The sequence below is a fragment of the Delphinapterus leucas genome, chromosome 15, assembly GCF_059928025.1.
Source record: "Delphinapterus leucas isolate spDelLeu-1000000601 "Yukka" chromosome 15, BTC_Dleu_Yukka2, whole genome shotgun sequence".
Lineage (NCBI taxonomy): Eukaryota > Metazoa > Chordata > Mammalia > Artiodactyla > Monodontidae > Delphinapterus > Delphinapterus leucas.
In genome coordinates this window covers 28423926-28446858 of record NC_143143.1, presented here as the reverse complement: position 1 = coordinate 28446858, position 22933 = coordinate 28423926, and the positions used below count along the sequence as shown (strand labels likewise).

The following is a 22933-nucleotide window of genomic DNA, read 5'->3' as shown; positions in this document are numbered from 1 at the left end:
GATACATATTATCAACATTTATCCAAACCTATAGAATATACAACATCAACAGTGAACCCTAAGATAAACTACGGACTTTGGGTGATAATGATGTGTCCGTGTAGGTTCATCTGTTGTAACAAATGCACCACTCTGGTGGGGATGTTGGTGATGGGGGGAGGCTATGCATGGTGGGCATGGGGGTGGAGGTGTATGAGAAATCTCTGTACATTCTGCTCAATGTTGCTGTGAACCTAAAACTGCTCTAAAAAAATTGTCTTAAAAACAACCACCACCAACACAGAAGACTTACATGCATACACATAAGAACTGCTGATATGTAAGATTCGTGAGGAATGACCAGGTGGTACTCTGAGATGGAAAAACTAGATGTCTTTGCTCTACTCTCTAGCTCTTTTTCATGAGGGTTGAGGGGTGTCTTTTGACAAGTTTCACTCCTTGTAGCTTTTCAGTAAGTCATGAGAATAAGGAGAGAAACTCAGTAATTTTCCTTTTATTTTTTAAACACTTTTTTCTGATTATAAAACTAATTCCTGTGCCTTTTGGAAAATTTAGAAATTATAGAAACACAGAATAAAAACAACCTATAATTCACCACCCAGAGATAACCGTTATTAGCATTTTGTGGAAATTAGCTTTTCCAAGTCTTTTGGTGCACATATTAACTTTAAGACAGAACTGGAAAGAGATTGTATATCATGTAACTTTCTCTGTGCCATTAATAATAAATAGTAAACATCCCACGTTTATTAATTTAAACATCGAATTTAAATATTTCTTAGCATACTTTTCTATAACATTTGTAATGATTGCGTAGGTTTTCAATGAATTGCTCTGTGTCCAAACCATAAGGATTTAACCAAATCCTTATTGTAATACTATATTAAATTTGTTTTCTGTTATTTTTCCCATATTAAAAATCAGTACACATTACATATAGACCATGGCATGCAACTTTGATTGTTCCACTAAAATAATTATCTATTCCTAACAGTTTAATTGCTGTGTCAATGAGTATGAACACTTGAAAGCTAAAGCCATTCTAGAATGCAGGCTTAAGGCTTCATTGCAGGCTCTAAAGGTGAACGTCAGTTATACTTGTCATCAAAATAGATATGACTTATTAAGCACCTACTACATGCCACTTTTTTTCCAACTTTGCTTACCTTTATTTATTTATTTACTTAATAGATATTTATTGGAATATAATTGCTTCACAATACCGTGTTAGTTTCTGTTGCACAACAAAGTGAATCAGCCATATGCATACACATGTCCCCATATCCCCTCCCTCTGAGCCTCCGTCCCAGCCTCCCCATCCCACCCACCTAGGTCATCGAAAAGCACGAAGCCGATCTCCCTGTGCTATGCTGCTGCTTCCCACCAGCCAACTATTTACATTCGGTCGTGTATATATGTCGATGCTACTCTCACTTCACCCAAGCTTCGCCCTCCCACCCCATGTCATCAACTCCACTCTCTATGTCTACCTCTTTATTCCTGCCCTGCAACCAAGTTCATCAGTACCTTTTTTTTTTATTTTTAAGATTCCATATATATGCATTAGCATACGGTATTTGTTTTTCTCTTTCTGACTTACTTCACTCTGTATGACAGACTCTAGGTCCATCCACCTCACTACAAATAACTCAATTTCATTTCTTTTTATGGCTGAGTAATACTCCATTGTATATGTATGCCACATCTTCTTTATCCATTCATCTGTCGATGGACACTTAGGTTGCTTCCATGTCTTGGCTATTGTAAATAGTGCTGTAGTGAACATTGTGGTGCATGTCTCTTTTTGAATTATGGTTTTTTCAGGGTATATGCCCAGTAGTGGGATTGCTTGGTCATATGGTAGTTCTATTTTTATTTTATTTTATTTTTATTTTATTTTTTTTGCTGAACGTGGGCCTCTCACTGTTGTAGCCTCTCCCGTTGCAGAGCACAGGCTCCGGACGCGCAGGCTCAGCGGCCATGGCTCACGGGCCCAGCCGCTCCGCGGCATGTGGGATCCTCCTGGACCAGGGCACAAACCCGTGTCCCCTGCATCGGCAGGCGGACTCCCAACCACTGCGCCACCAGGGAAGCCCTGGTAGTTCTATTTTTAGTTTTTTAAGGAACCTCCATACTGTTTTCCATAGTGGTTGTATCAATTTATATTCCCACCAACAGTGTAGGAGGGTTTCCTTTTCACCACAGCCTTTCCAGCATTTATTGTTTCTAGCTTTTTTGATAATGGCCATTCCAACTGGTGGGAGGTGATATCTCATTGTAGTTTTGATTTGCATTTCTCTAATAATTAGTGATGTTGAGCAGCTTTTCATGTTCCTCTTGGCCATCTGTATGTCTTCCTTGGTGAAGTGTCTATTTAGGTCTTCTGCCCATTTTTTAACTGGATTGTTTGTTTTTTTGATATTGAGCTCCATGAGCTTTTTCTATATTTTGGAGATTAATCCTTTGTCTGTTGTTTCATTTGCAAATGTTTTCTCCCATTCTGAGGGTTGTCTCTTTTTTTTTTTTTTTTTTTGGGCCACGTTGTGTCTTCGTTGCTGCACACAGGCTTTTCTTTAGTTACAGCGAGCAGGGGCTACTCTTCGTTGTGGTGCATGGGCTTCTCGTTGCAGTGGCTTTCTCTTTTTGCCAAGCATGGGCTCTAGGCGCATAGGCTTCACTAGTTGTGGCACGCAGGCTCAGTAGTTGTGGCTCACGGGCTCTAGAGCACAGGCTCGGTAGTTGTGGTGCATGGGCTCAGTTGCTCCACAGCATGTAGGATCTTCCCAGACCAGGGCTCGAACCTGTGTCCTCTGCATTGGCAGATGGATTCCTAACCACTGTGCCACCAGGGAAGTCACTGTCTTTTTGTCTTGTTTATTGTTTCCTTTGCTGTGCAAAAGCTTTTAAGTTTAATTAAGTCCCATTTGTTTATTTTTATTTTTATTTCTGTTACTCTAGGAGGTGGGTCAAAAAAGATCTTGCTGTGGTTTATGTCAAAGAGTGTTTTTCCTATATTTTCCTCTAAAAGTTTTATAGTGTCTGGTCTTGCATTTAAGCCTTTAATCCATTTTGAGTTTATTTTTGTGGATGGTGTTAGGGAGTGTTCTAATTTCATTCTTTTACATGTAGCTATCCAGTTTTCCCAGCACCACTTATTGAAGAGGCTGTCTTTTCTCCATTGTATGTTTTTGTCTCCTTTGTCATAAATTAGGTGCCCATATGTGCATGGGTTTATCTCTGGGCATTCTATCCTGTACCATTGATCTATATTTCTGTTTTTGTGCCAGTACCATACTGTCTTAATTACCGTAGCTTTGTGGTATAGTTTGAAGTCAGGGAGCCTGATTCCTCCAACTCCATTTTTCTTTCTCAAGATTGCTTTGGCTAGTCAAGGTCTTTTGTGTTTCCATACGAATTGTAAGATTTTTTTGTTCTAATTCTGTGAAGAATGCCATTGGTAATTTGATAGGGATTGCACTTATTCTGTAGATTGCTTTGGGTAGTATAGTCATTTTCACAATATTGATTCTTCCAATCCAAGAACATGGTATATTTCTCCATCTGTTTATGTCATCTTTGATTTCTTTCATCAGTGTTTTATAGTTTTCTGAGTACAAGTCTTCACCTCCTTAGGCAGGTTTATTCCTAGGTATTTTTGTTGTTGTTGTTGTTGCAATGGTAAATGGGAGTGTTTCCTTAATTTCTCTTTCTGATTTTTCATTGTTGGTGTATGGAATATCTTTTTCCATCCCTTCACCTTCAGTATGGTCAGAAGTGGGTCTCTTGTAGACAATATATATATGGGTCTTGTTTTTGTATCCATTGAGCCAGTCTGTGTCTTTGGTTGGGGCATTTAACCCATTTACATTCAAGGTTATTATTGATATGTATGTTCCTACCATTTTCTTAATTGTTTTGGGTTTGTTTTTGTGGGTCTTTTTCTTCTCTGTGTTTCCTGCTTAGAGAAGTTTCTTTAGCATTTGTTGTAAAGGTAGGTTATTGGTGCTGAATTCTCTTAGCTTCTGTTTGTCTGAAAAGCTTTTAAGTTCTCCATCAAATCTGAATGAGATCCTTGCTGGGCAGAGTAATCTTGGTTGTAAGTTTTTCTCTTTCATCACTTTAAGTATATCCTGCCACTCCCTTCTGGCCTACAGAGTTTCCACTGAAAAATCAGCTGATAAACTTATGGGGATTCCTTTGTATGTTATTTTTTGTTTTTCCCTTGCTGCTTTTAATATTTTTTCTTTGAATTTAATTTTTGTTAGTTTGATTAATATGTGTCTTGGTGTGTTTTTCCTAGGGTTTATCCTGTATGGGAGTCTCTTTGCTTCCTGGACTTGGGTGACTATTTCCTTTCCCATGTTAGGGAAGTTTTTGAATATATCTCTTCAGATATTTTCTCAGACCCTTTCTTTTTCTCTTCTTCTTCTGGGACTCCTATAATTCGAATGTTGGTGAGTTTAGTGTTGTCCCAGAGGTCTATGAGATTGTCTTCAATTCTTTTCATTCTTTTTTCTTTATTCTGCTCCTTGGCAGTTATTTCCACCATTTTGTCTTCCAGCTCACTCATTCGTTCTTCTGCCTCCGTTATTCTGTTATTGATTCCTTCCAGTGTATTTTTCATTTCAGTTGTTGTGTTGTTCACCTCTGTTTGTTTGTTCTTTAGTTCTTCTAGATTTTTGTTAAACATTTCTTGTATTTTCTCAATCCATGCGTCCATTCTATTTCTGAGATTCTGGATCATCTTTACTATCATCACTCTGAATTCTTTTTCAGGTGGATTGACTATTTCCTCTTCCTTTATTTGGTCTTGTAGGTTTTTACCTTGCTCCTTCATTTGTGACATATTTTTTGCTGCCTCTCTCTCTCTTTTTTTTTTTAATGAGTGGGATTGTGTTCCTGTTTTACTGGTCTTTTGGCCTGAGGCTTCTAACACTGGAGTTTGTAGGCTATTGGGTGGAGCTGGGTCTTGGTGCTGAGATGAGGAACTCTGTGAGACCTCACTCCAGTGAATATTCCCTGGGGTCTGAGCGTCTCTATTAGTCCAATGGTTTGGGGCTCCCACCGCAGGAGCCTCCGCCTGGCCCCGGGCTCGTGAATCAAGATCCCCCAATCTGCGTGGGGTGGCAAAAAAAAAAAAAAAAAAAAAGAGAACAATAACAAAGTAAAAAATAAAATTAGACTAGGAAACTAACAGATATGTTAGAAAGAATATAAAAATAAAATATAGATGAATCAACCATCAGAAGGTACATCAGTTCCACAATAGTAAAAAGAGGAGGAGGGAAAAGAGAAAACAAAACAAATAAACAAAAAAAAAGGGGAAAAGGCCTTGGCTGTGGGGGGCGGGGCTTAAGCAAGGGCGAGGTTTGGGTGGTGGGCGGGGCCTATGCGCAGGACCCACAGGGCTGGAAAAGGCCCTGGAGGGGTGGGGGGTGGGGCTTAGGCTCCAGGTACAGAAGGGGGCCAGGTGAGCCCCCCACCCCTGGTCTCAGAGGGTGGGGGACCTCACCTGGGAGCCCAGCAGGCTTCCTGGGCTCGAGTGGGTGGGGCAAACACCCTCTGCTCCTCTCCCTTTCCTCCCGGAGGGCCCCTCCCGCCTGCCTCTCTTGATCTCCCTGGCCTCAGGGGTGCCGATCTTGTCTGGCCTCCACTTTTCCTCCCCCCTCAGTCCCCCTACATCCTACCGGTTCACTCTGGGGTTCCTCCTGTCTCCTTGGGGGTCAAAGTCCCCCAGCAGTGGCTGGCAGGTGTCCTAGTTGTGGGGAGACGCTAACTCCGCATCTCCCCACACCACCATCTTGACTCCTCCTCTCTACATGCCACTTTTATAACTCTAAATCTTGTGAGTACCCTCTACAGTAAGTACATTAATTCCCATTTTATAAATTAGAAATCTGAGGCTCAGAGAGGTGAGGGTTGAGTGGTGGTGCAGAAACAACAGAATTAGGATTGAAACTCAACTCCATCTGGCTCTAGAATTATTCCCTTTCTGCTAACCCAGTAGATACATAGTTTCCTCACGTTAGGGCATACTTGGAACATGTCAATATCTGTGTGGTACACAGAGAGAAACTGGAAGGGATTTAGAGCCATCCATATGATATTTGTGGGGAAAATGCAAAACATTCTTTACATTCTAGAATTATATTAAAATAAAATATACCCTATTAGGTGATATTAAATATTGAATAAAACTCCCAAATGTGTTTTTATATTTGTAAATGAGAAGTTTGAACTTGCTTCTGTGAACATAAATTTTTCTTATCAAAGCTGTATTGAGATATAATTCATGTAACATAAAATTTACCCTTTGCAAGTGTGCAATTCAGTGGTTTTTAGTATTTTCACAGAACTTTACAACCATCACCTCTAATTCCAGGACATTTTCATCATCCCAGAGAGAAACCCTGTACCCATTAGTGGTCACTTACCATCCCCTCCCTGCCCCTGACCTTGGCAACCAATAATCTACTTTCTGTCTCTATGGCCTTGCCTATTCTAGACATTTTATATAAATGAAATCTTACAATATATGGTTTTTGTGTCTGGTTTCTTTTACTTACCATAGTGTTTTCAAGGTCCATCCATGTTGCAGCATGTATCAGTAAGTCATTCCTTTTTGTGACTGAATAATATTCCATTGAATGGATATGTTACATTTCCTTTATCCATTCATCAGCTGGTGGACGTTGGGTTGTTTTCACTTCCTGTCTACTAAGAATAGTGCAGCTATAAACATTCAGGTGCAAGTCTTTTTGTGGACCTATGTTCTTAATGCTCTTGTGTGTATACAAAGGAATGGATACGGTAACTCTACGTATTAAACCCTTTCAGGAAATGACAGACTTTCCCAAAGCAGCCACACCATTTCATATTCCCACCTACAATGCAATAAGGGTTGCAATTTCTCCACATCTATCTTGTTATTGTCTTTTGGATTACAGCCATCCTAGTAGTGTGAAGTGGTACCTCATTGTGGTTTTGATTGGTATTTTCCTGATGACTAACAATGATCATCTTTTCACGTGCTTGTTGGCCATTTGTATACCTTCTTTGGGCAAATGTCCATTCTGATCCTTTCCTCATTTTAAAAATTGGATCGTCTTTTTATTACTGAATTATAAGTTCATGTATTCTAAAGACACATTCCTTCTCAAGTACGTATTTCCTTTCATTCTGTAGGTTGCCTTTTCACTTTTTTTTTTTTAATTTTTATTTATTTTATTTATTTTTGGCTGCGTTGGGTCTTCACCACTTCACGCGGGCATTCTCTAATTGTGGCGAGCAGGGGCCACTCTTCATTGTGGTGCGCGGGCCTCTCATTGCGGTGGCTTCCTATTGCAGAGCACGGGCTCTAGGCACGCGGGCTCAGTAGTTGTGGCTCACGGGCTCTAGAGCACAGGCTCAGCAGTTGTGGCACACGGGCCTAGCTGCTCCACGGCATGTGGGATCCTCCCAGACCAGGGATCGAACCCACGTCCCCTGCACTGGCAGGCTGATTCTCAACCACTGCGCCACCAGGGAAGCCCCACCTTTTTGATGGTGTTTTTTAAGGCACAGAAATTTCAAATTTGGATGCAGTCCAATTTTTCAACTTTTCTTTTAGCACTTGTGTCTTAGGTAGCATAGCTAAGAAACTACTGCCTTACCTAAGGTCATGAGGATTTACTCCTGTGTTTTCTTGTAAGCGTTTACATTTAGGTGTAGGATCCCATTTTATTTTCCATTAGTTGAAGACTGTCTTTTCCCACTGAATTGTCTTGGCACCCTTGTCAAAAATCAGCTGAGCTTAAACGCAAGGGATTATTTCCAGATTCTCTATTCCATTCCATTGGTCTATATGTCTGGTTCTTTTTCTAGTCCCTTCCTACGATCTCCACTAGCACTTCCTTCTAAAAGCATATTCTACATTTAAAACATTTGACAGACATCAAGAGAAGTTCCCTAACCCCCGGGCCCACCTCCTTGCAGCCAAACTGTGCCCCTGTATCAAAATTCTGAGGATGCCACTCCACTAACTAGACTAGGGCATCTCTTGAAGGGCAAAGCTGTGTTTTGTGTATTAGTTTTTCAAATCTAGTACCTTGGCAGTTTGTAGAAACTTAATGGTTAAAGGGTATGTGGGTAAGTGGCTGGCTGAGTGAATGAAATAAAAACTTGGTAGCTCAACAGCTGAGCTCAACAGTTTTTGAGACTGTAAGGTTGAGTACACTGGAGGAATAGATTTTGAGGGAAATCTGTAATGAAAAGTTGATTGTTCGATTCACATAAGCTAACATCTTTTAGATAGCTAAGAGACATCTTTTTAGGTGAGTCAAAATCATACACATGCCCTATTTCCTGTAGCTTCTAGTATAGAAAATGCCCCGAGTTATACAAACAAGGATTAATCCTTTTAAGATAGTATTAACTAAGATGTAGAATCTGGGATTAAATATATCCACCTAAATAATTTGCCATTTTCTCTCCAGGACCATTATACAGAAATCACTATAACCAAAATTTTATTTGTGGTCTTTTATCACATGCATTCATTCCTTTAAGATCCAAGCACCGATGAGGGCTTCTCGCATTTCTTAAAGTCCTAATTGGGAATCTTGGCACTGCGACTACTAACACACTAATTGCAGGCAAGGAAAACATAGCAAATTTAAGAGAGAAAAATGCAGGTAGTGCAGAACCTTCAAATATTTAATTAAATGACAAAAGACTTCTTTGCTAATTAAACCCTAAACATCCATGAACTGAATGAAGTACATAAAGTGTTTTTGGTCTGGTGACAAGACAAAATGACTTAGCAATTTCTTTGCATTCAAATATTTCTCAAGACTATGAAATAAAATGTAACCTTTATTAAACACTTGGACAGTCTTAAATACATTCAAGGCATTTAAAATACTAAAATTTCCATGCTTATTACAGTTCCTAAAAAACAAATTAACTAAGATTCAATTATTTCTTCAGAACAAAAACGTGGCAAATTTCTCCCACCAGATCTGGTTTTGTCCGTTAAATCTCTATGGCATGGAGGATGAATCCAGAAAACCCAGGGTTGACTTCCACTGAAACATAAGCCACATACTCGATCTCTTATTCCACAAAACAATGTAATTTACTGCACAGATTTCCAGTACTCCTCTTGGCCCCTGGATAGGCCATTATTGGCTCCCAGCCCTCGCAGCCATGAGGTAAGGTGCCTCCCAAACTTAAGCCTTGGGAATCTAGCACCATGATGTGAACATTTTCATTACAATTCAGAATTATCTCTAACTCAACTGTGGCCTTCAATTGTCAAAAAACTACCATCCTGCTCAAGAAACTTAAGTAAATCTGCTCTTTTCAACATAGAGAGCTATGAGAATTTCTACAGAGGGAAACTAGACGCGCAGTGGAACAGGGAGGTAAACATCTGCTTCGTATTCAACAGGGACTAAGCTACAGGCCAAAGAACCACTGGGTGTTGCAAAATCTTTAGCTGGCTAGAGGATGGGATTAAAAAAACATACAGCTAACCCCAGAAAACTGTCATGGAGAGCACAGACTATATGATTAGGTAGGTAAGTTTGCCCTAAGCAAAGCAGTAGACTTAAATCTTCATCTTTGAATAAGTTTCGTTTCTATGGTAAACAAATCAATTACACTAAAACCCTACATTAAATGTAGTATACTCACTTTTACAAGCCTAAAAGGACAGTGGAATGAAAAACAAATTATTTTGTATTTCAGAGGTTTTCATGATTTAAAAAGCTGTCTCAACTCCTTGACTTGCTGGAGAACCATCTGAAGCTTTGATTCCTTTAGTCGTTATGTTCATGAACCCTAATTACCTTTGAAAGCATGCCTCACTTTGGCCTTTCCTATACTACACTGACTATGTCACTTACTATTAGAGATGTGTACCCCAATTCAAATGCAGGGAAGGCCGAGTACCTGAAAAGTCACTTACTGCCTCAGGATATATTTGACAATGACCCAAAGTTTAAGAGTCTACTCTCCCAAGCTTCCTACCCTAGAGCTGTCACATAAAAATAAGTCTGTTTAGGGTGAGGAGGAATCTGGAGGAAGATGGAAAGGCTTATAGAAGACAAATATTTTCTTGCCTCCAGCGTTCAGGATTCGATCCAGTGCCTCTGTGAATGACTCCACGTTAACCTCCCCCAACAAATGTATGCTAACTCAGTGATCTGCAACCTTGGCTGATCACCATCTGGGTCCTGGAATCGATTATTTTAATTTCGATTCCAAGGCCTTTTCTAAGACCCATCTCAGCACGAGGGCCACGGCTGACTTGCAGGCAGTGAGCCCATCAGTGGCCTGCAAACAAGCTTTGGATGTGTTTGCACAGATTACTGTGGTGGAGCTGTCACGTGAACTTAAAGCAGATGAGGAAAAGGGTCACATCATAGGCATTCAAGTGAAACCAACAAGACATGGGATGCCAATTTTATACTGAGAAACAAATGTTTACTTTAATAATAAAAAAACACAACCACAGAGAAGCACTGTATTTTCCCTCTACTGCATTAGCAAATACAAAGAGCAATGAAATAAATGGATTTACTTCAAACTACTGGTTCTTACACCCATGAACGTGTATGAGAATTACTTGTGGAGGTTTTAGAAACTATTTAAGTCTAGGCCTCACTCAGCGGTTCCAACAGAGGTCAGGACCCAGGTATGTTTTACAAGCTCTTTAGATAGCTCTGCTGAGCAGCCTGCTGGTTGAGTCTCTGATTTTAGGTTGACTGGGGTACTTTGGGATTTTTGGGCCACTGTTTGGGGGTACGGGGAGCTTTTTTCACAGATTTACTAGCAGTAGTGAAGAACTTGGCCTCTGGCTTTTTAGGAGTCTGTCTTGGGTCTTTTTTCCCCAGCGAAGAGGTTCTTTCTTTCTCCAACTCTTCTTTGATTCTTGCCTTCTTCCCTGGGCCTTTACCTGGGTTCTTGGGCTCCGGAGCTGTTGGGGTCTCCAAAGCTGGGGAGGCCTTTCTCTTCTTCCCATGACGTGTGTTGGGACCAGGACTCTTCTTTGGAGACTTCTTTCCTGCAGCATCTTTTTGTGTCTAAGAAAAAGAAAAAAGTGGGTGTGGTGTGGGACAGACAACTGATGATGTAATTCTAAGAGTCACTGTTTTTAAAATTTAGGGAACCCCTAAGAGGGAAACTGCAGCACGATGAATGAGGAATGGCTTTTTCCTCCTGCCTCAAAATCATTTTGAAAGGCAGCTGTACTCCACTATTAATGACTGTAAAAAGGACCCTGGCACCTTCCTGGTCTAACCATCTTTCCTTATGGCTGGGGCTAAGGACTCCTAGAAGCACTGGGAGCACAGTGGGAAGACCTGTGACCTAAATCCTGACTCTTCTTCACCTCCAGTTTTAAATTCCTCGCATGTGGGTTACGGCAGGCGGTTCCGTAACAGTGTGTGAAAACCAACTGGGGTGCCAGTTAGCAAAAGGGGGGACCGTGTTCCAGACTGGAAATCCTGGATTTTCCAAGCACCCCAGATGATGTGGCTGATGATCCAAGGACAACATTCCAGCAATGGACTCCGTCCCACACAGAAAGAGGTTATATAGACAAAACAACCAACAAAACTTTGTTTTTGAGTTAACATAAAACAGATGGAAAATTTGAAAAACACTGAAAATATAAAAAACAAAACTGATAACTTTACCACACAATATTAATATTATTCACTACCTTTTCCCCATGAGTATGTATTTAAAAGCCAAGTATTATGCTCTTTCCCCAACTATCTCATTAGTATTTCCTAAGCACTATAAACTCGTACTAAACGTTATCTTGAATAACTTTATAAAAACTACTGCAAGGGTACATAGCATTTTCTCACTTTTGCTTCTACAGTGAACAATGCTGAAACTTTCATATCTTTCCCCTCATCAAATTCCCTAGATGGGCTCCAAGGGCATACACACTTCTACACTCTTTTTTAGGCCTCGCCTCGTCGCTTGTGGTATCTTAGTTCCCTGACCAGGGATCGAACCCCGGCCCCTGGCAGTGAAAGCGCTGAGTCCTAACCACTGGACTGCCAGGGAACACCCAACACTTCTACACTCTTGATGCGTATCACCTACCCAGGAAGCTATGCTTTCCACTCTTTAATTTCCAACACATTACCTGCCAGTCCCATTATAACAAATATAGCTTACTTCTTCTAGAAACAATTATACTGCCTACAGTTAATATACTGATCAACATTAATTTCAAGTATTTTAAAAAGAAAACCTCACTAGCAGCTTGGGGACACTGTAAAAGGAATATTTCACTAGCAGAGGAAAATTATAACTCCGTTGAAGATGTTAAGGATTACTGTGAGGAAAAAATACATAATAGGTAAAGTGCAGTAACAGCCCTGGGTTGACTCTAATGGGCTGTGCCGAGGGGCCATGAGTCTCATGCACACGTGGTGAGGGCAGCCCTCTACTCTCTTAGGGACCCATTTCTCTCCTTATTTTCAAGAGGTCTCCCCCCAATATTTGGATAGATACTATGAGTATGAGCAAAAACATTATCAAAATGGGAATTCCCTGGCTGTCCAGTGGTTAGGACTCAGCGCTTCCACTGCCATGGGAACGCGGTCGATCCCTGGTTGGGGAACTAAGATCCCGCAAGCCTCGTGGTGCGGCCAAACAAACAAAACAAAAACAAAAAAACATTATCAAAGCACCCCAAAACAAAAAAACTCAGTTCCTTTAAATCACCTCCTCTGAAACCCATGAAGTCAGATTTCTGTAAGAACCATGCAGGGTGGGGTGTTTGAAAGGTTTCAGAGGCAGAATCCAGCACCCAAGTTTCCCTTGGTAAATTTTCTGAAACTAATTATGTGGTGACTGAGGACTCACCTTCAGAAACTGAACCTGCTTTTCAAAACCACAGGCAATGTTTTTTAGAATTATTAATATGGCCGAGTGTCCCTTGATTCCAAGGTACACAAAAGGCTGTGCTGACTACACATCGCTTCACTATTTAGGAGGGGGATAGAGTCAGTCAGGGGTTCTTGGGATTTACCCTAGTATTTTTCATCCATGACTTCACAATCTCTGGCAGAACAGAGTTTTATAAACGATGCCTCCCAGCTGCATAGCAGTTCCCGTCCCTCACCAAGTGCCTGCCTGGCACACGCAGCCCTGGAATCCGTCCATGATGGATATTAAATATTAATGAAAATACCTCTACGCTTCTTGCAGCTGGAGTTTCCTTCACTGGTACCAGCAGTGGGATTTCATCTTCAGACTCGTCTTGAGCTTTAGGGGGGGTGCTCACCCCACTGGTCTCCTTCTGGGGTCCCGGGTCCTGGGCTGGAGCACCACCAGTTTTGGGGGCCGGTGCATCTGTAGTCGGGGCTGGTGCAGCCTTTCCAGCCTGTTTCATAAGCTTCTTGTTTCCTTTCTTTTCCTGCTGTCTTTTAAGACGTTCTTTCTTCTTTTGGCTTTTCTTTGATACCTACCAAAAAAAAAAAAAACAAGCATAATTTTAATGGGGGACTCTTTTGTTGGTAAATAAATGGCACAGACTTAGCACGTGCAGTCAGGTCATCCATAAGATCCCTGAAAGGGCCTTGACCTGTACAAGATCCAAGCACATGAATCCCATCGCCAGCACTTGAACCCCAACTCTGCTTTGCCTCAGAGTCCCAGCCAAAGATGCATTTTATGTGGTAAATTATATTCAGAATCTGGGTATCTGAAGTGTGCAGTCACCAGCTGTGTGGAAGTCAACCTCATTTACAGGCGAGTTACGAATAATCCAGAATTGTATAGTATGTGATGTGTTGAACTTCCATATATGCAGGTTCCACATCTGCAGATTCAACCAAATGTGAATCAAAAGTATTCAAGGGGGCTTCCCTGGTGGCGCAGTGGTTGAGAGTCCGCCTGCCAATGCAGGGGACACGGGTTTGTGCCCCGGTCTGGGAAGATCCCACATGCCGCGGAGCGGCTAGGCCCGTGAGCCATGGCCGCTGAGCCTGCGCGTCCGGAGCCTGTGCTCCGCAACGGGAGAGGCCACAACAGTGAGAGGCCCGTGTACCACAAAAAAAAAAAAAAAAATTCAAGGGAAAAAAAAAAGTTCCAAAAAGCGAAACTTAAATTTGCTGCACTCTGACAACTATTTACATAGCACTCACATTGTATTAGCCATAAGTAATCTAAAGATGATTTAAAGGGCGTCCAGTGATTAAGACTCTGTGCTCCTGGGAGTGCTGGGGGCCCGGGTTCGATCCCTGGTTGGGGAACTAGATCCCAGATGCTGCAACTAAAGATCCCGCATGAGGCAGCGGAGATCCTGCATGCCGCAATTAAGACCCGGCACAGCTAGATAGCTAGCTGGCTAAATACATAGATAGATAAATAAATATTAAGAAAAAAAAAGATTATTTAAAGGATGCCAGAGAATGTGGTGTAGTTTATGTGCAAATACTATGCTGCCTAAGGGGCTTTAGCACCCACAAATTCTGGCATCCTTGGGGGGGATCCTGGAACTAATCCCCCCACGTATGAGATGTACATCTCCGTGAAGCTGCTACAGAAACAAAAAACCCTGGTATTTTTTTCCTGCCTGAGCTTGTGGTTGAGAGTTAACACAGTAGCGAGTTTACATAGCTAGAGGTCCATTATCCTTACCACAGAGTACTGTTAGATAACATCTATAACTGTGACAAAATTCCATTTTAACCAGCAATTCCAACATTGTCACCAAGCCCTCAACTGAATCTGACAAACAGCAAAAAGTTCAGACTTCTTGTTTCCAGTAGCAGCAGTTTATGTTATTTTGGATTGTGAGAACAAGTAAAAAGTAGGGTAAAATATTACCAACTTTCTTCATAAAAGCACTGATGAGCTGATTACACACTGTAAGAAATGTTTGCCCCCAGAGTATTTGCTGATCCCTAACTTTTAACAGCTGTTATGACTGGGCACAGGAGGGCAGGGGTGTGAAGTGGAGAAATCAAATCCTAATGTCCATACCAGGCAGGGATTCTCATTACAATAAGCTGGGACCCCAATGAGTCGGACCATCAGTATAGAGATGAACAGGGGGCAGAGCCGTGAGGATTTGTCACCGTGGGTGGATTTGAATCATTCAGGGAACCTCAAGCCTTGAGTGTGCTTCTAGGTGGTTCTGGGTTGAGAGTGCCCCAAGGTGCCTGGCTGCCATAAGTCTAAATCCTCTCGGGAAAGATCTTCATCCCACCCCTCAAGTTACTTCTACAAATAATTTTCCAAATGGACTATCCACGATACAGTCCACAATAACTAAGTACACAGGAACCAGCAGGTAGAGACAACCCGCTACATCACCAAGACGGCTAATGGTTTGAATTATCAGACAATAAAACAACTATGCTTAATGGGTTCTAAGAATTAAGACAAACTGGAAGACTATTTAGATAACAGGAAACCAAAAAAACGTAATGATAATTTGAAAAAGAATAAAACACAGAACTTCTAGAAGACAAAAAATTAAAAGACTGAGTCTAAAAACTCATTGGACACATTGATGAACATGGCTGGAGAAAGACCAAATAAACTAGGAGATTGGTCCAGCCAATAGCAAAAAGTTCCATTTTCTCTCATGCGGCTTTCTGCAATATTACTAGCAGCACCGAAAACCTACAAACCAAAACCAAGAGGTATGCCAGCCTCATATGATCTTGAATTTCACCCATAAATAACCATGTATGAATACTGAATAGACTTGATTTCGGTTTTCCTCTTCCTCTCAGCTCCTCCTGACACTGCACAGGCCCCTTCTGAGCCTTTGTTCTCTCTTCCTGGGCTGCGCTTACAGCCTTGATTACGCCTGCCTGGGATGTGAACTTCTACTAACCTTCTTCTTCTGATTTTGTGTGCGTAGTCCCCTGGCTTCACCACGACTGCTGACAAATGAAGAAAAGACAGGCAGGGAAACCGATCTCTCAGTCTTCACGTACAAGAGCTTCACGCTCTCCCACTTCTGAAACAGAGAGAAGAGTAACATCATTTGTAGGTGTTTTGTTCCTTTAAACGAACGGCCAATGGAAGCATCTGCGAGACCGTACCTCTGGCAGTTTCTGTGAAAGCCGTTTTGTGACGGCAACAACGTTTTCCACGATGTGCTGAACTTGCATCCCAGTGTGACCAACGCGGATGGTACTGAAATTTAATAAAGCATTAGACACAGAGAGCTGAAAAAATAACTTGGTTTTCAAAATACAGCATAAGCAGGTATGTGAGAAATACACAATCCTAAAAAAAATTTTTTTAATGTAAAGTCATTGAAATCTTTACGTTCTCAATTTATTTTAAAGGAAGATGATCATCCTTCATGTTCTAGAAGTGCCCTCCTCCTGAAATATGCCCTACCAACAAGAGGTGATTGAGGAGCTGGCACCTAACCATGTGAGGCTGGGAGGGGCAGTGGGGAGGGCCAAAGGGAATTCCACCTTCATTCTGGAAAACACAGGTCACTGAGTCAGCCCTCAAGCTTTCCTGAGGGCAATTACCCCCAGCAGCGGCTGTTCTGAAAAGGACCACCCCCAGGAGGACTGCTTGCTACCTTTATAGCTCCACTGCCCTGACACAGCGGCCACCTCTAAAATGAACAGTTGCTCGTGTAATAGCTTCTTCTGGCCAAGAGCAAAACCATCCCCTCAGCTGAAGCAGAGGGCAGCCGCAAGCCAACGGGGAAGCCCAGAAATGCCCACTGCTCAGCCACTGGGTCCGCTGGTCCTGGCAGCCCCCACTCTCCCCACCATGGGAGCTGAAAGGCAGGCTGGCTGTTGGCAGGATGAGTGCAGAATGAGGATGAGACGGGCTGATGCTCCTACCTCCCTCCAGACAAAGACGGGGCTCTGCCCATTCTGTGTGCCCACTGTCACTGACCTGCAAGTACACCCTGAACCAGGCTTATTCTCCTGTTTTCCTAAACATCTAAAGGTGCCCTGTACAGGGACTTCCCTGGTGGTCCAGCGGTTAAGACTCCATGCTCACAATGCAGGGGGTACGGGTTCAATCCCTGCTTGGGGACCTAAGATCCCACATGCTGCACGGCACATCCAAAAAATTAAAAAAAAAAAAAGCGTGCCCATCCAGTACAGTAAAAATCAGCAGACGTGCCTTTTAAAATTTAAGTTAGTTAAAATCAGGTAAAGTTAGAAGTTCAGATCCTCAGCTGTGGAAGCCATGTTTCAAGTGCTCAGCAGCTATCTGTGGCTCATTCTTCTGCATGAGACTACACAGCTATAGACCATCTCCACCACTTTGGAAAGTTCTAGGGGGCAGCACTGTTCTAGAGAACTGAATACTTCTAAAGAATGAATTTTAGTTTTAACAGAAGAGTCTGGTTTCATTAATACTATCTTATTTTAAAAAGTTTATAAAATCATTATTAAATATAAAATGAAACAGAGGCACACCTTAACGCCTTTTACCTACCTGCAAGAACCACTTTTAGAGATGTTTAAGACAGTTCCCCCTACACAGTCACTGATCTCTCTGGATAAATTCTTGGCCTGAAGGTTTACAGGTACTGGAACTCTAAAACAATACAAAGGCATTTACAGCAGCACATACACACCCATAAATTTCACGCTACTAAAGTCCAGTCATTGCTGAGAAACTTACTTCTTTCTGTTGTAGAAATGTCTCCCGAGGTGTGAGGGTAAGAGCCGCCTGATTCTGGCGTCCGTAATGAAGAAGTCAAAACTACCCAAGAGGCGGAGCTTAGCTTCATAGGCTTTATATTCCTTTTTTAAAGTTCGGAGGGGGATAATCTAGAAAATGTAAAAACATGAATCTATATACAAAACAGAAACAGACTCACAGACACAGAAAACAAACTTATGGTTACCAAAGGGAGGGGAGGGACAAACTAGGAGTTTGGGATCAACAGATACAAACTGCTATACATAAAATAGATAAGCAACATGGATTTACTGTATAGCACAGGAAACTATACCCAATATCTTATAATAACCTGTAAGAGAATATAATCTGCAAAATAAACAAACAAAAAACCCTGAATCACTATGCTGTACACCTGAAGCTAACAATATTGCAGACCAACTATACTTCGATAAAAAAGAGAGAGAGAGGAAAAAAAGTATAAAAACAAAAAATTAAGAACCTGAACAAGAAGAAGAAATACTGGGGCAATTTGCATTTGGATTTTAAAATGCTCTGGGGTCACAGTTTAGCGAACATGTGAGTATCTAAAACAGCACAGGCACAGGGGCAAATGAAAATGAGTTGGGACCCTCAGCTAAAGAAACCGAACCAATGACTACAAAAAGGGGGAGGGGTGCCAAGTCAGAGGCAAACCCAGGATGCTCTGGAAGGAGAGAGAAGTGACACAACAGAGCAGCGTTCTATAAAATCTTCAAGATATAATCATTACTGATGCATGTGTTGAGCTTTTAGGTCAACATACCTCAACAGCCCATCTGTCACAGGGAAGAGGGAATATGCCCTACCTAAAGCCAATGAGAATTAAATTAAAAAGAGAAAATTAAGTTAAAAATTAAATTCCTAGGAGAGAAACATGTACCAGGAATGTCACTGTAATTGAATCCAATCTTTTAGTTGTCTTGAAAATATTAACCTGCTCCCTACCTGAGAAATATTTTTTTTCCCATATTTTATTGAACACAACAGATCTAAAATACCATATTTAACTGTAATTTATAGAAATTATTTTATATTCTTTTTCCATATTAAATCCTTAAGATCCAGTATTTGTGTTACATCTTAATTCTGACTAGCCACGTATCAAGTGCTTAATGCCATGTGTGGCTAGCTGCTACCATGATGGACAGCTTAGCATTGGTCAGTTACAGCTATTCATTACCTGAGAAATGATTTTAACTCCATGCTTGTTCAAAAGCTTCTTATAAAAACGTTCTGTCTGTTCGGGAGTTAAATTAGGTTCATCTTTGGTAAATAAACAGATATCTGCTAAATCTGATCGAATACCATGAGGCAAGGACCTGCAAAATACATGAGAACGAACCAACGAATAAAGCATTATAACTGATAACATGTATGTTTATATCCCACAGAATACACAATAAATTCACTGCCATTTCAATAAACTTCATTCATGCTTTTAAAGCAAATACACTACTGAGAACATTTAAAAATATATCTAGGGCTTCCCTGGTGGTGCAGTGGTTGAGAGTCCACCTGCCGATGCAGGGGACATGGGTTCGTGCCCCGGTCCGGGAAGATCCCACATGCCGCGGAGCGGCTGGGCCCGTGAGCCATGGCCGCTGAGCCTGCGCGTCCGGAGCCTGTGCTCCGCAACGGGAGAGGCCACAACAGTGAGAGGCCTGCGTACCGCAAAATAAATAAATAAATAAATAAATAAACAATCTAGTTTTCGGTGGTACAGAGGAGAGATTTAACATTCAAATACTAAATCACCACAAGTATCTGCAGGCCAAAACATCAACTAATATTTGGGATACAATTAAGACTTAAAATATAATCAAAGACACTCAAAACAGTGCACATGTAATTATTATTATTTTACGTGTTGCTATATAGGCATACGTACTACCATGTGCTAGAATAATCTAGTTTCATCAGGACAGTTCTGATTCAGAACTCTACCTTGCAGAAACCCCTGGGCTCCATAAACATAACTCTCAAGACTAGAAACAGAAAACAGAGCAAACCTACAGGGACCAGCAAACATGAATTATGTTGAGTCTCAAAAAGGTTTAGCTCATTTTCTAGGCCTACATGTTCTGAGGAAACATTTCCTCAGTTTAAAAAGAGAGCAATCTGCAGTAGCAGGACTTGGCAAACGAGATGGCAAGTGGCAGAAATCACCAAGAGGTGAGCAGTTGGAAAAACACCGCGGAGAAAGTAAGGGCTTTCCAGAAGCAAAAACTCGCCTGGGCAGAGGTATGGAATAAAGAATGCACCCAGATACATAAAGCAATAACTAAGGCAATCTGGCTGGTGCGGTTTGTGAGGATGAGTTAAGAGAGAGTCTGAGGGTCAAAAGGGTCCTTCCAATTTGTAGTCATTCTTAACCCCTATCACCCACCTTTATGGGGAAAAGAAAAAGAAGCTATCCCACACACTGCTTTCTATAGCACAGCTGGCTTTTTAACACCCAAGAAATGAGAGACTCCACAGAGAGGCAGGGTTACCAGACAGAATATAGGACATCCAGTTAAATCTGAACCATTTTTTAAGTATAATTATGTCCCCAACATTACATGGGACCTACTTATCTAAAAAATTGCTTGTATTTTTATTTGCTAAATCTGGCAACTCTGCAGAGAGGGCATCTCTCACCTACGAGTCCTAGCAATAAGAATGTGCTATCACCATGGGTTTTTTTCTCTTAGGAAATCACTGCCAAATTTTTAATTGTCTGTATAAAGGAGTGAGTTCAGGACCTCAGGAATTTTAGCTTGCAACTAGCTTGACGTGGAAAGATAACAGATCCTATGAAAATATGAAAGCTGGTTCATTTATTCTAACCTCTGTCCTCTCAAAAACCAGGTTTTCAGATTCAATAGAACAGCTTAGGTCAAACTGTCCAGCAAACATCCAGAAAACTGGTGACATTTCTAGAAAACTTAAGCACATCTGAAATCCTAAAAAACTTAAGAATGTCTGAAGACCTATGGTTTTCGGGGGGCACAATTATTTCAACTCAAGATATCCCGAGTTTGCAAAGTTTCCACCAGAAACTAAGCTGCCATTTGTTAAAGTTCCACGGAATGGCCAAGCAGATAAAAAGAGCAAAGGTAGAAAATCAGAACTTACAATCTGACCCTCAGTTCTTTACTTGGAATTTTCCATAATACCACCATTAAAAAGAAATTTTCATTCTCATTCAAAAGCAATCCATTTGCGTTTTTCCTGGATCTGGAATGTGCCAACAGAGCTTCTACTGCCTTTTTAATCTGCAAGGTGGAGATACACAAATAAATTACATCTCAATAGAATTTAAAACTTGCCCCCGCCCCAGAATTTGTCCCTGATAAATTTCTATTTTAGCAGGTAACCTCCACAACCGTATCCATTAGGATCCTGCAATTTGTAATCAGAGGAATGTAGCCACCTAAGCTAATAGCATCGTCTACAGAAACGAACCTCTTCTAAATATAACATTGAGACAGAGAGAACGTGCTTCCCCTGCCCTGGATGATGAAGGCAGTAATACCAATAAAAGCGCAATACACCTGCATCTAGTATTTCCTGAGCGCTTATTATGTGCCAGGCTCCCTGGCTACCGCGCTTTAGGTGCATCACCTCCTCTCAGAGCCCATTTTAAATGCGAAGTTACTGAGGCTGGTAAAAATCAAGCGACTTGGCCAAAGTCAAAGGCAGGGAAGCACAGCCAGGTGGACCTCACCCCAGGATCCCAAGCTATACCTGCAATCCAACTCAAGATAAGAGACTTCCCTGGTGGTCCAGTGGTTAGGACTCCGCGCTTCCGCCGCAGGGAACACAGGTTCGATCCCTGGTCGGGGAACTAGAATCTCGCAGGCCGCGCGGAGCAGCCAAAACAAAAAAATCCAACTCAAGAGAGCCAGGCCGCAGGGCTGGAGGAGGCGGGCGTCTACCCGCGAGTACAAAGCAGCGGGTGAGCCGAGGGCACCGCGAACAAGCGACCCTCCCTAAAGCTCCGGAGGCGCCCACACCGGCCCGGAGCCCGCATTCCGCACCCGCGCCGCCCAAGGCCACGGCCATCCCGCTTCCGAACGCCCCTCCCCAGAGGCCACTCACCTGCTCTTCGTCCAGCTGCTCCAGGCCGGCCGGGGTCGCTGGAGTCGAAGCTGAAGTTGCGGTTGAGGTTGACGGTGGGGTAGAAGCCGAGGCCTCCATTTCGCGTTCACCTCGTGGAGACGCGCATCCGGATGCCAGGAGCTGGTTCCTGAGGCGCACGCGCGAAACCAGGCCCGTAGCCGGAAGTCGGGGGGCGGGGACTAGGCCCTCGAATCACTTCCGGGAGAGCGGGGTCGAGTCTCTGGGCGTTGCGGCGACAGAGTTTGGCGGGCGAAAGCAAACTGAGGTAGGTATTCGCCCCGCCTGCGGTCTGTCACTTCCCAGAGGGACTACTTCTCTTTCTCTTCTGTTCCTGGTGTCTGCGAGGCGCGGGGAGCAGCCTGGTGACATCTCGCTCTCACTCTTCCACCGAAGAAATCGAGCGCCCGGAGGCGGGAGATGAGGCCTGTCCGCCCACCCCGTGGGGCCGTCTGCTGTCAGTGGACCCCCCAGCCCTCGACTTTAGGCTGGCGGCGTGGGGCGTGGGGAGCGCGGGGAGTGCGGCCTCATCACCCACCTGCCGGGTGACCTTGGGCGAACCTAGCCACAGTCCCCGCCCTGGCCAGGGTGGCGGGCCCCTCCCCGCTGACTGGTGAAGATTCCGTGGCCTCGTGCGCGGGAAACACCAGGCGCGTCGTTAAGCGGTGTGGAGCCCGAGCGGTGAGCCGGAGCCAGTCTCCTGAGCTTCGGGGCTCACAGAGGGGGGAGGTAAGAGCATGTACACGTAAAGGTGCAGGCTGGAGAACGGGAGGAAGCCTCCCTTCCTCCCCATGGCCCCAGAGGTGACCACTGTTACCTGTTTCTCTTGGAACCTTCCAGGGATGTTCTAGGCATGTTTAGGAAATACTTACACTTTTTTCTCTTTAGCGATGGCTGGGTTTCAATTCTCTTTTCTTTTTTAAACACAAGTAGTAGCCTGTACGCCCATTGTTCTGTACGTTGCCATTTCCTCTTAATATATCTTGGAGATTGTCCAAGTCAGTACCTAAGGCTGTGCCTCTTTTTTAACAGCCGTATGGCCTTTCACCATGTAGATAAACAAAAGGGAATTTAGGAGCTTTTTGATGGATATTCAGGATGGTTCTTTTTGCAATTAGCTACAGAAGATTTTGAGAGATCAAAGAATGGGAGTAGGATG

General features: G+C 42.7%; 1 protein-coding gene across 1 annotated transcript; it reads right to left on the bottom strand.

Moving 5' to 3' along the window:
- Nucleotides 1-8833: 8833 nt before the first annotated feature.
- Nucleotides 8834-22223, bottom strand: RSL1D1 (ribosomal L1 domain containing 1). Its single transcript, XM_022552232.3, has 9 exons — nucleotides 21757-22223; nucleotides 20791-20930; nucleotides 18854-18992; nucleotides 17632-17780; nucleotides 17443-17544; nucleotides 16068-16161; nucleotides 15857-15982; nucleotides 13199-13471; nucleotides 8834-11066 (listed from the first exon to the last, which is right to left on the bottom strand). The coding sequence occupies exons 1-9, from the start codon at nucleotides 21853-21855 to the stop codon at nucleotides 10740-10742; spliced, it is 1449 nt and encodes a 482-aa protein (XP_022407940.2). The 5' UTR covers nucleotides 21856-22223; the 3' UTR covers nucleotides 8834-10739.
- Nucleotides 22224-22933: the final 710 nt, after the last annotated feature.

Excerpts from the sequence above, each read along its gene's own strand:
- RSL1D1 (XM_022552232.3), bottom strand. The coding sequence starts at position 21,855 with ATGGAGGCCTCGGCTTCTACCCCACCGTCAACCTCAACCGCAACTTCA. Across the intron at positions 17,781-18,853 it reads GAGTTAAAATCATTTCTCAG|ATTATCCCCCTCCGAACTTT; the intron begins GTAATGAATAGC and ends TACATTTTCTAG. Across the intron at positions 15,983-16,067 it reads TTTCACAGAAACTGCCAGAG|AAGTGGGAGAGCGTGAAGCT; the intron begins GTACGGTCTCGC and ends TCTCTGTTTCAG.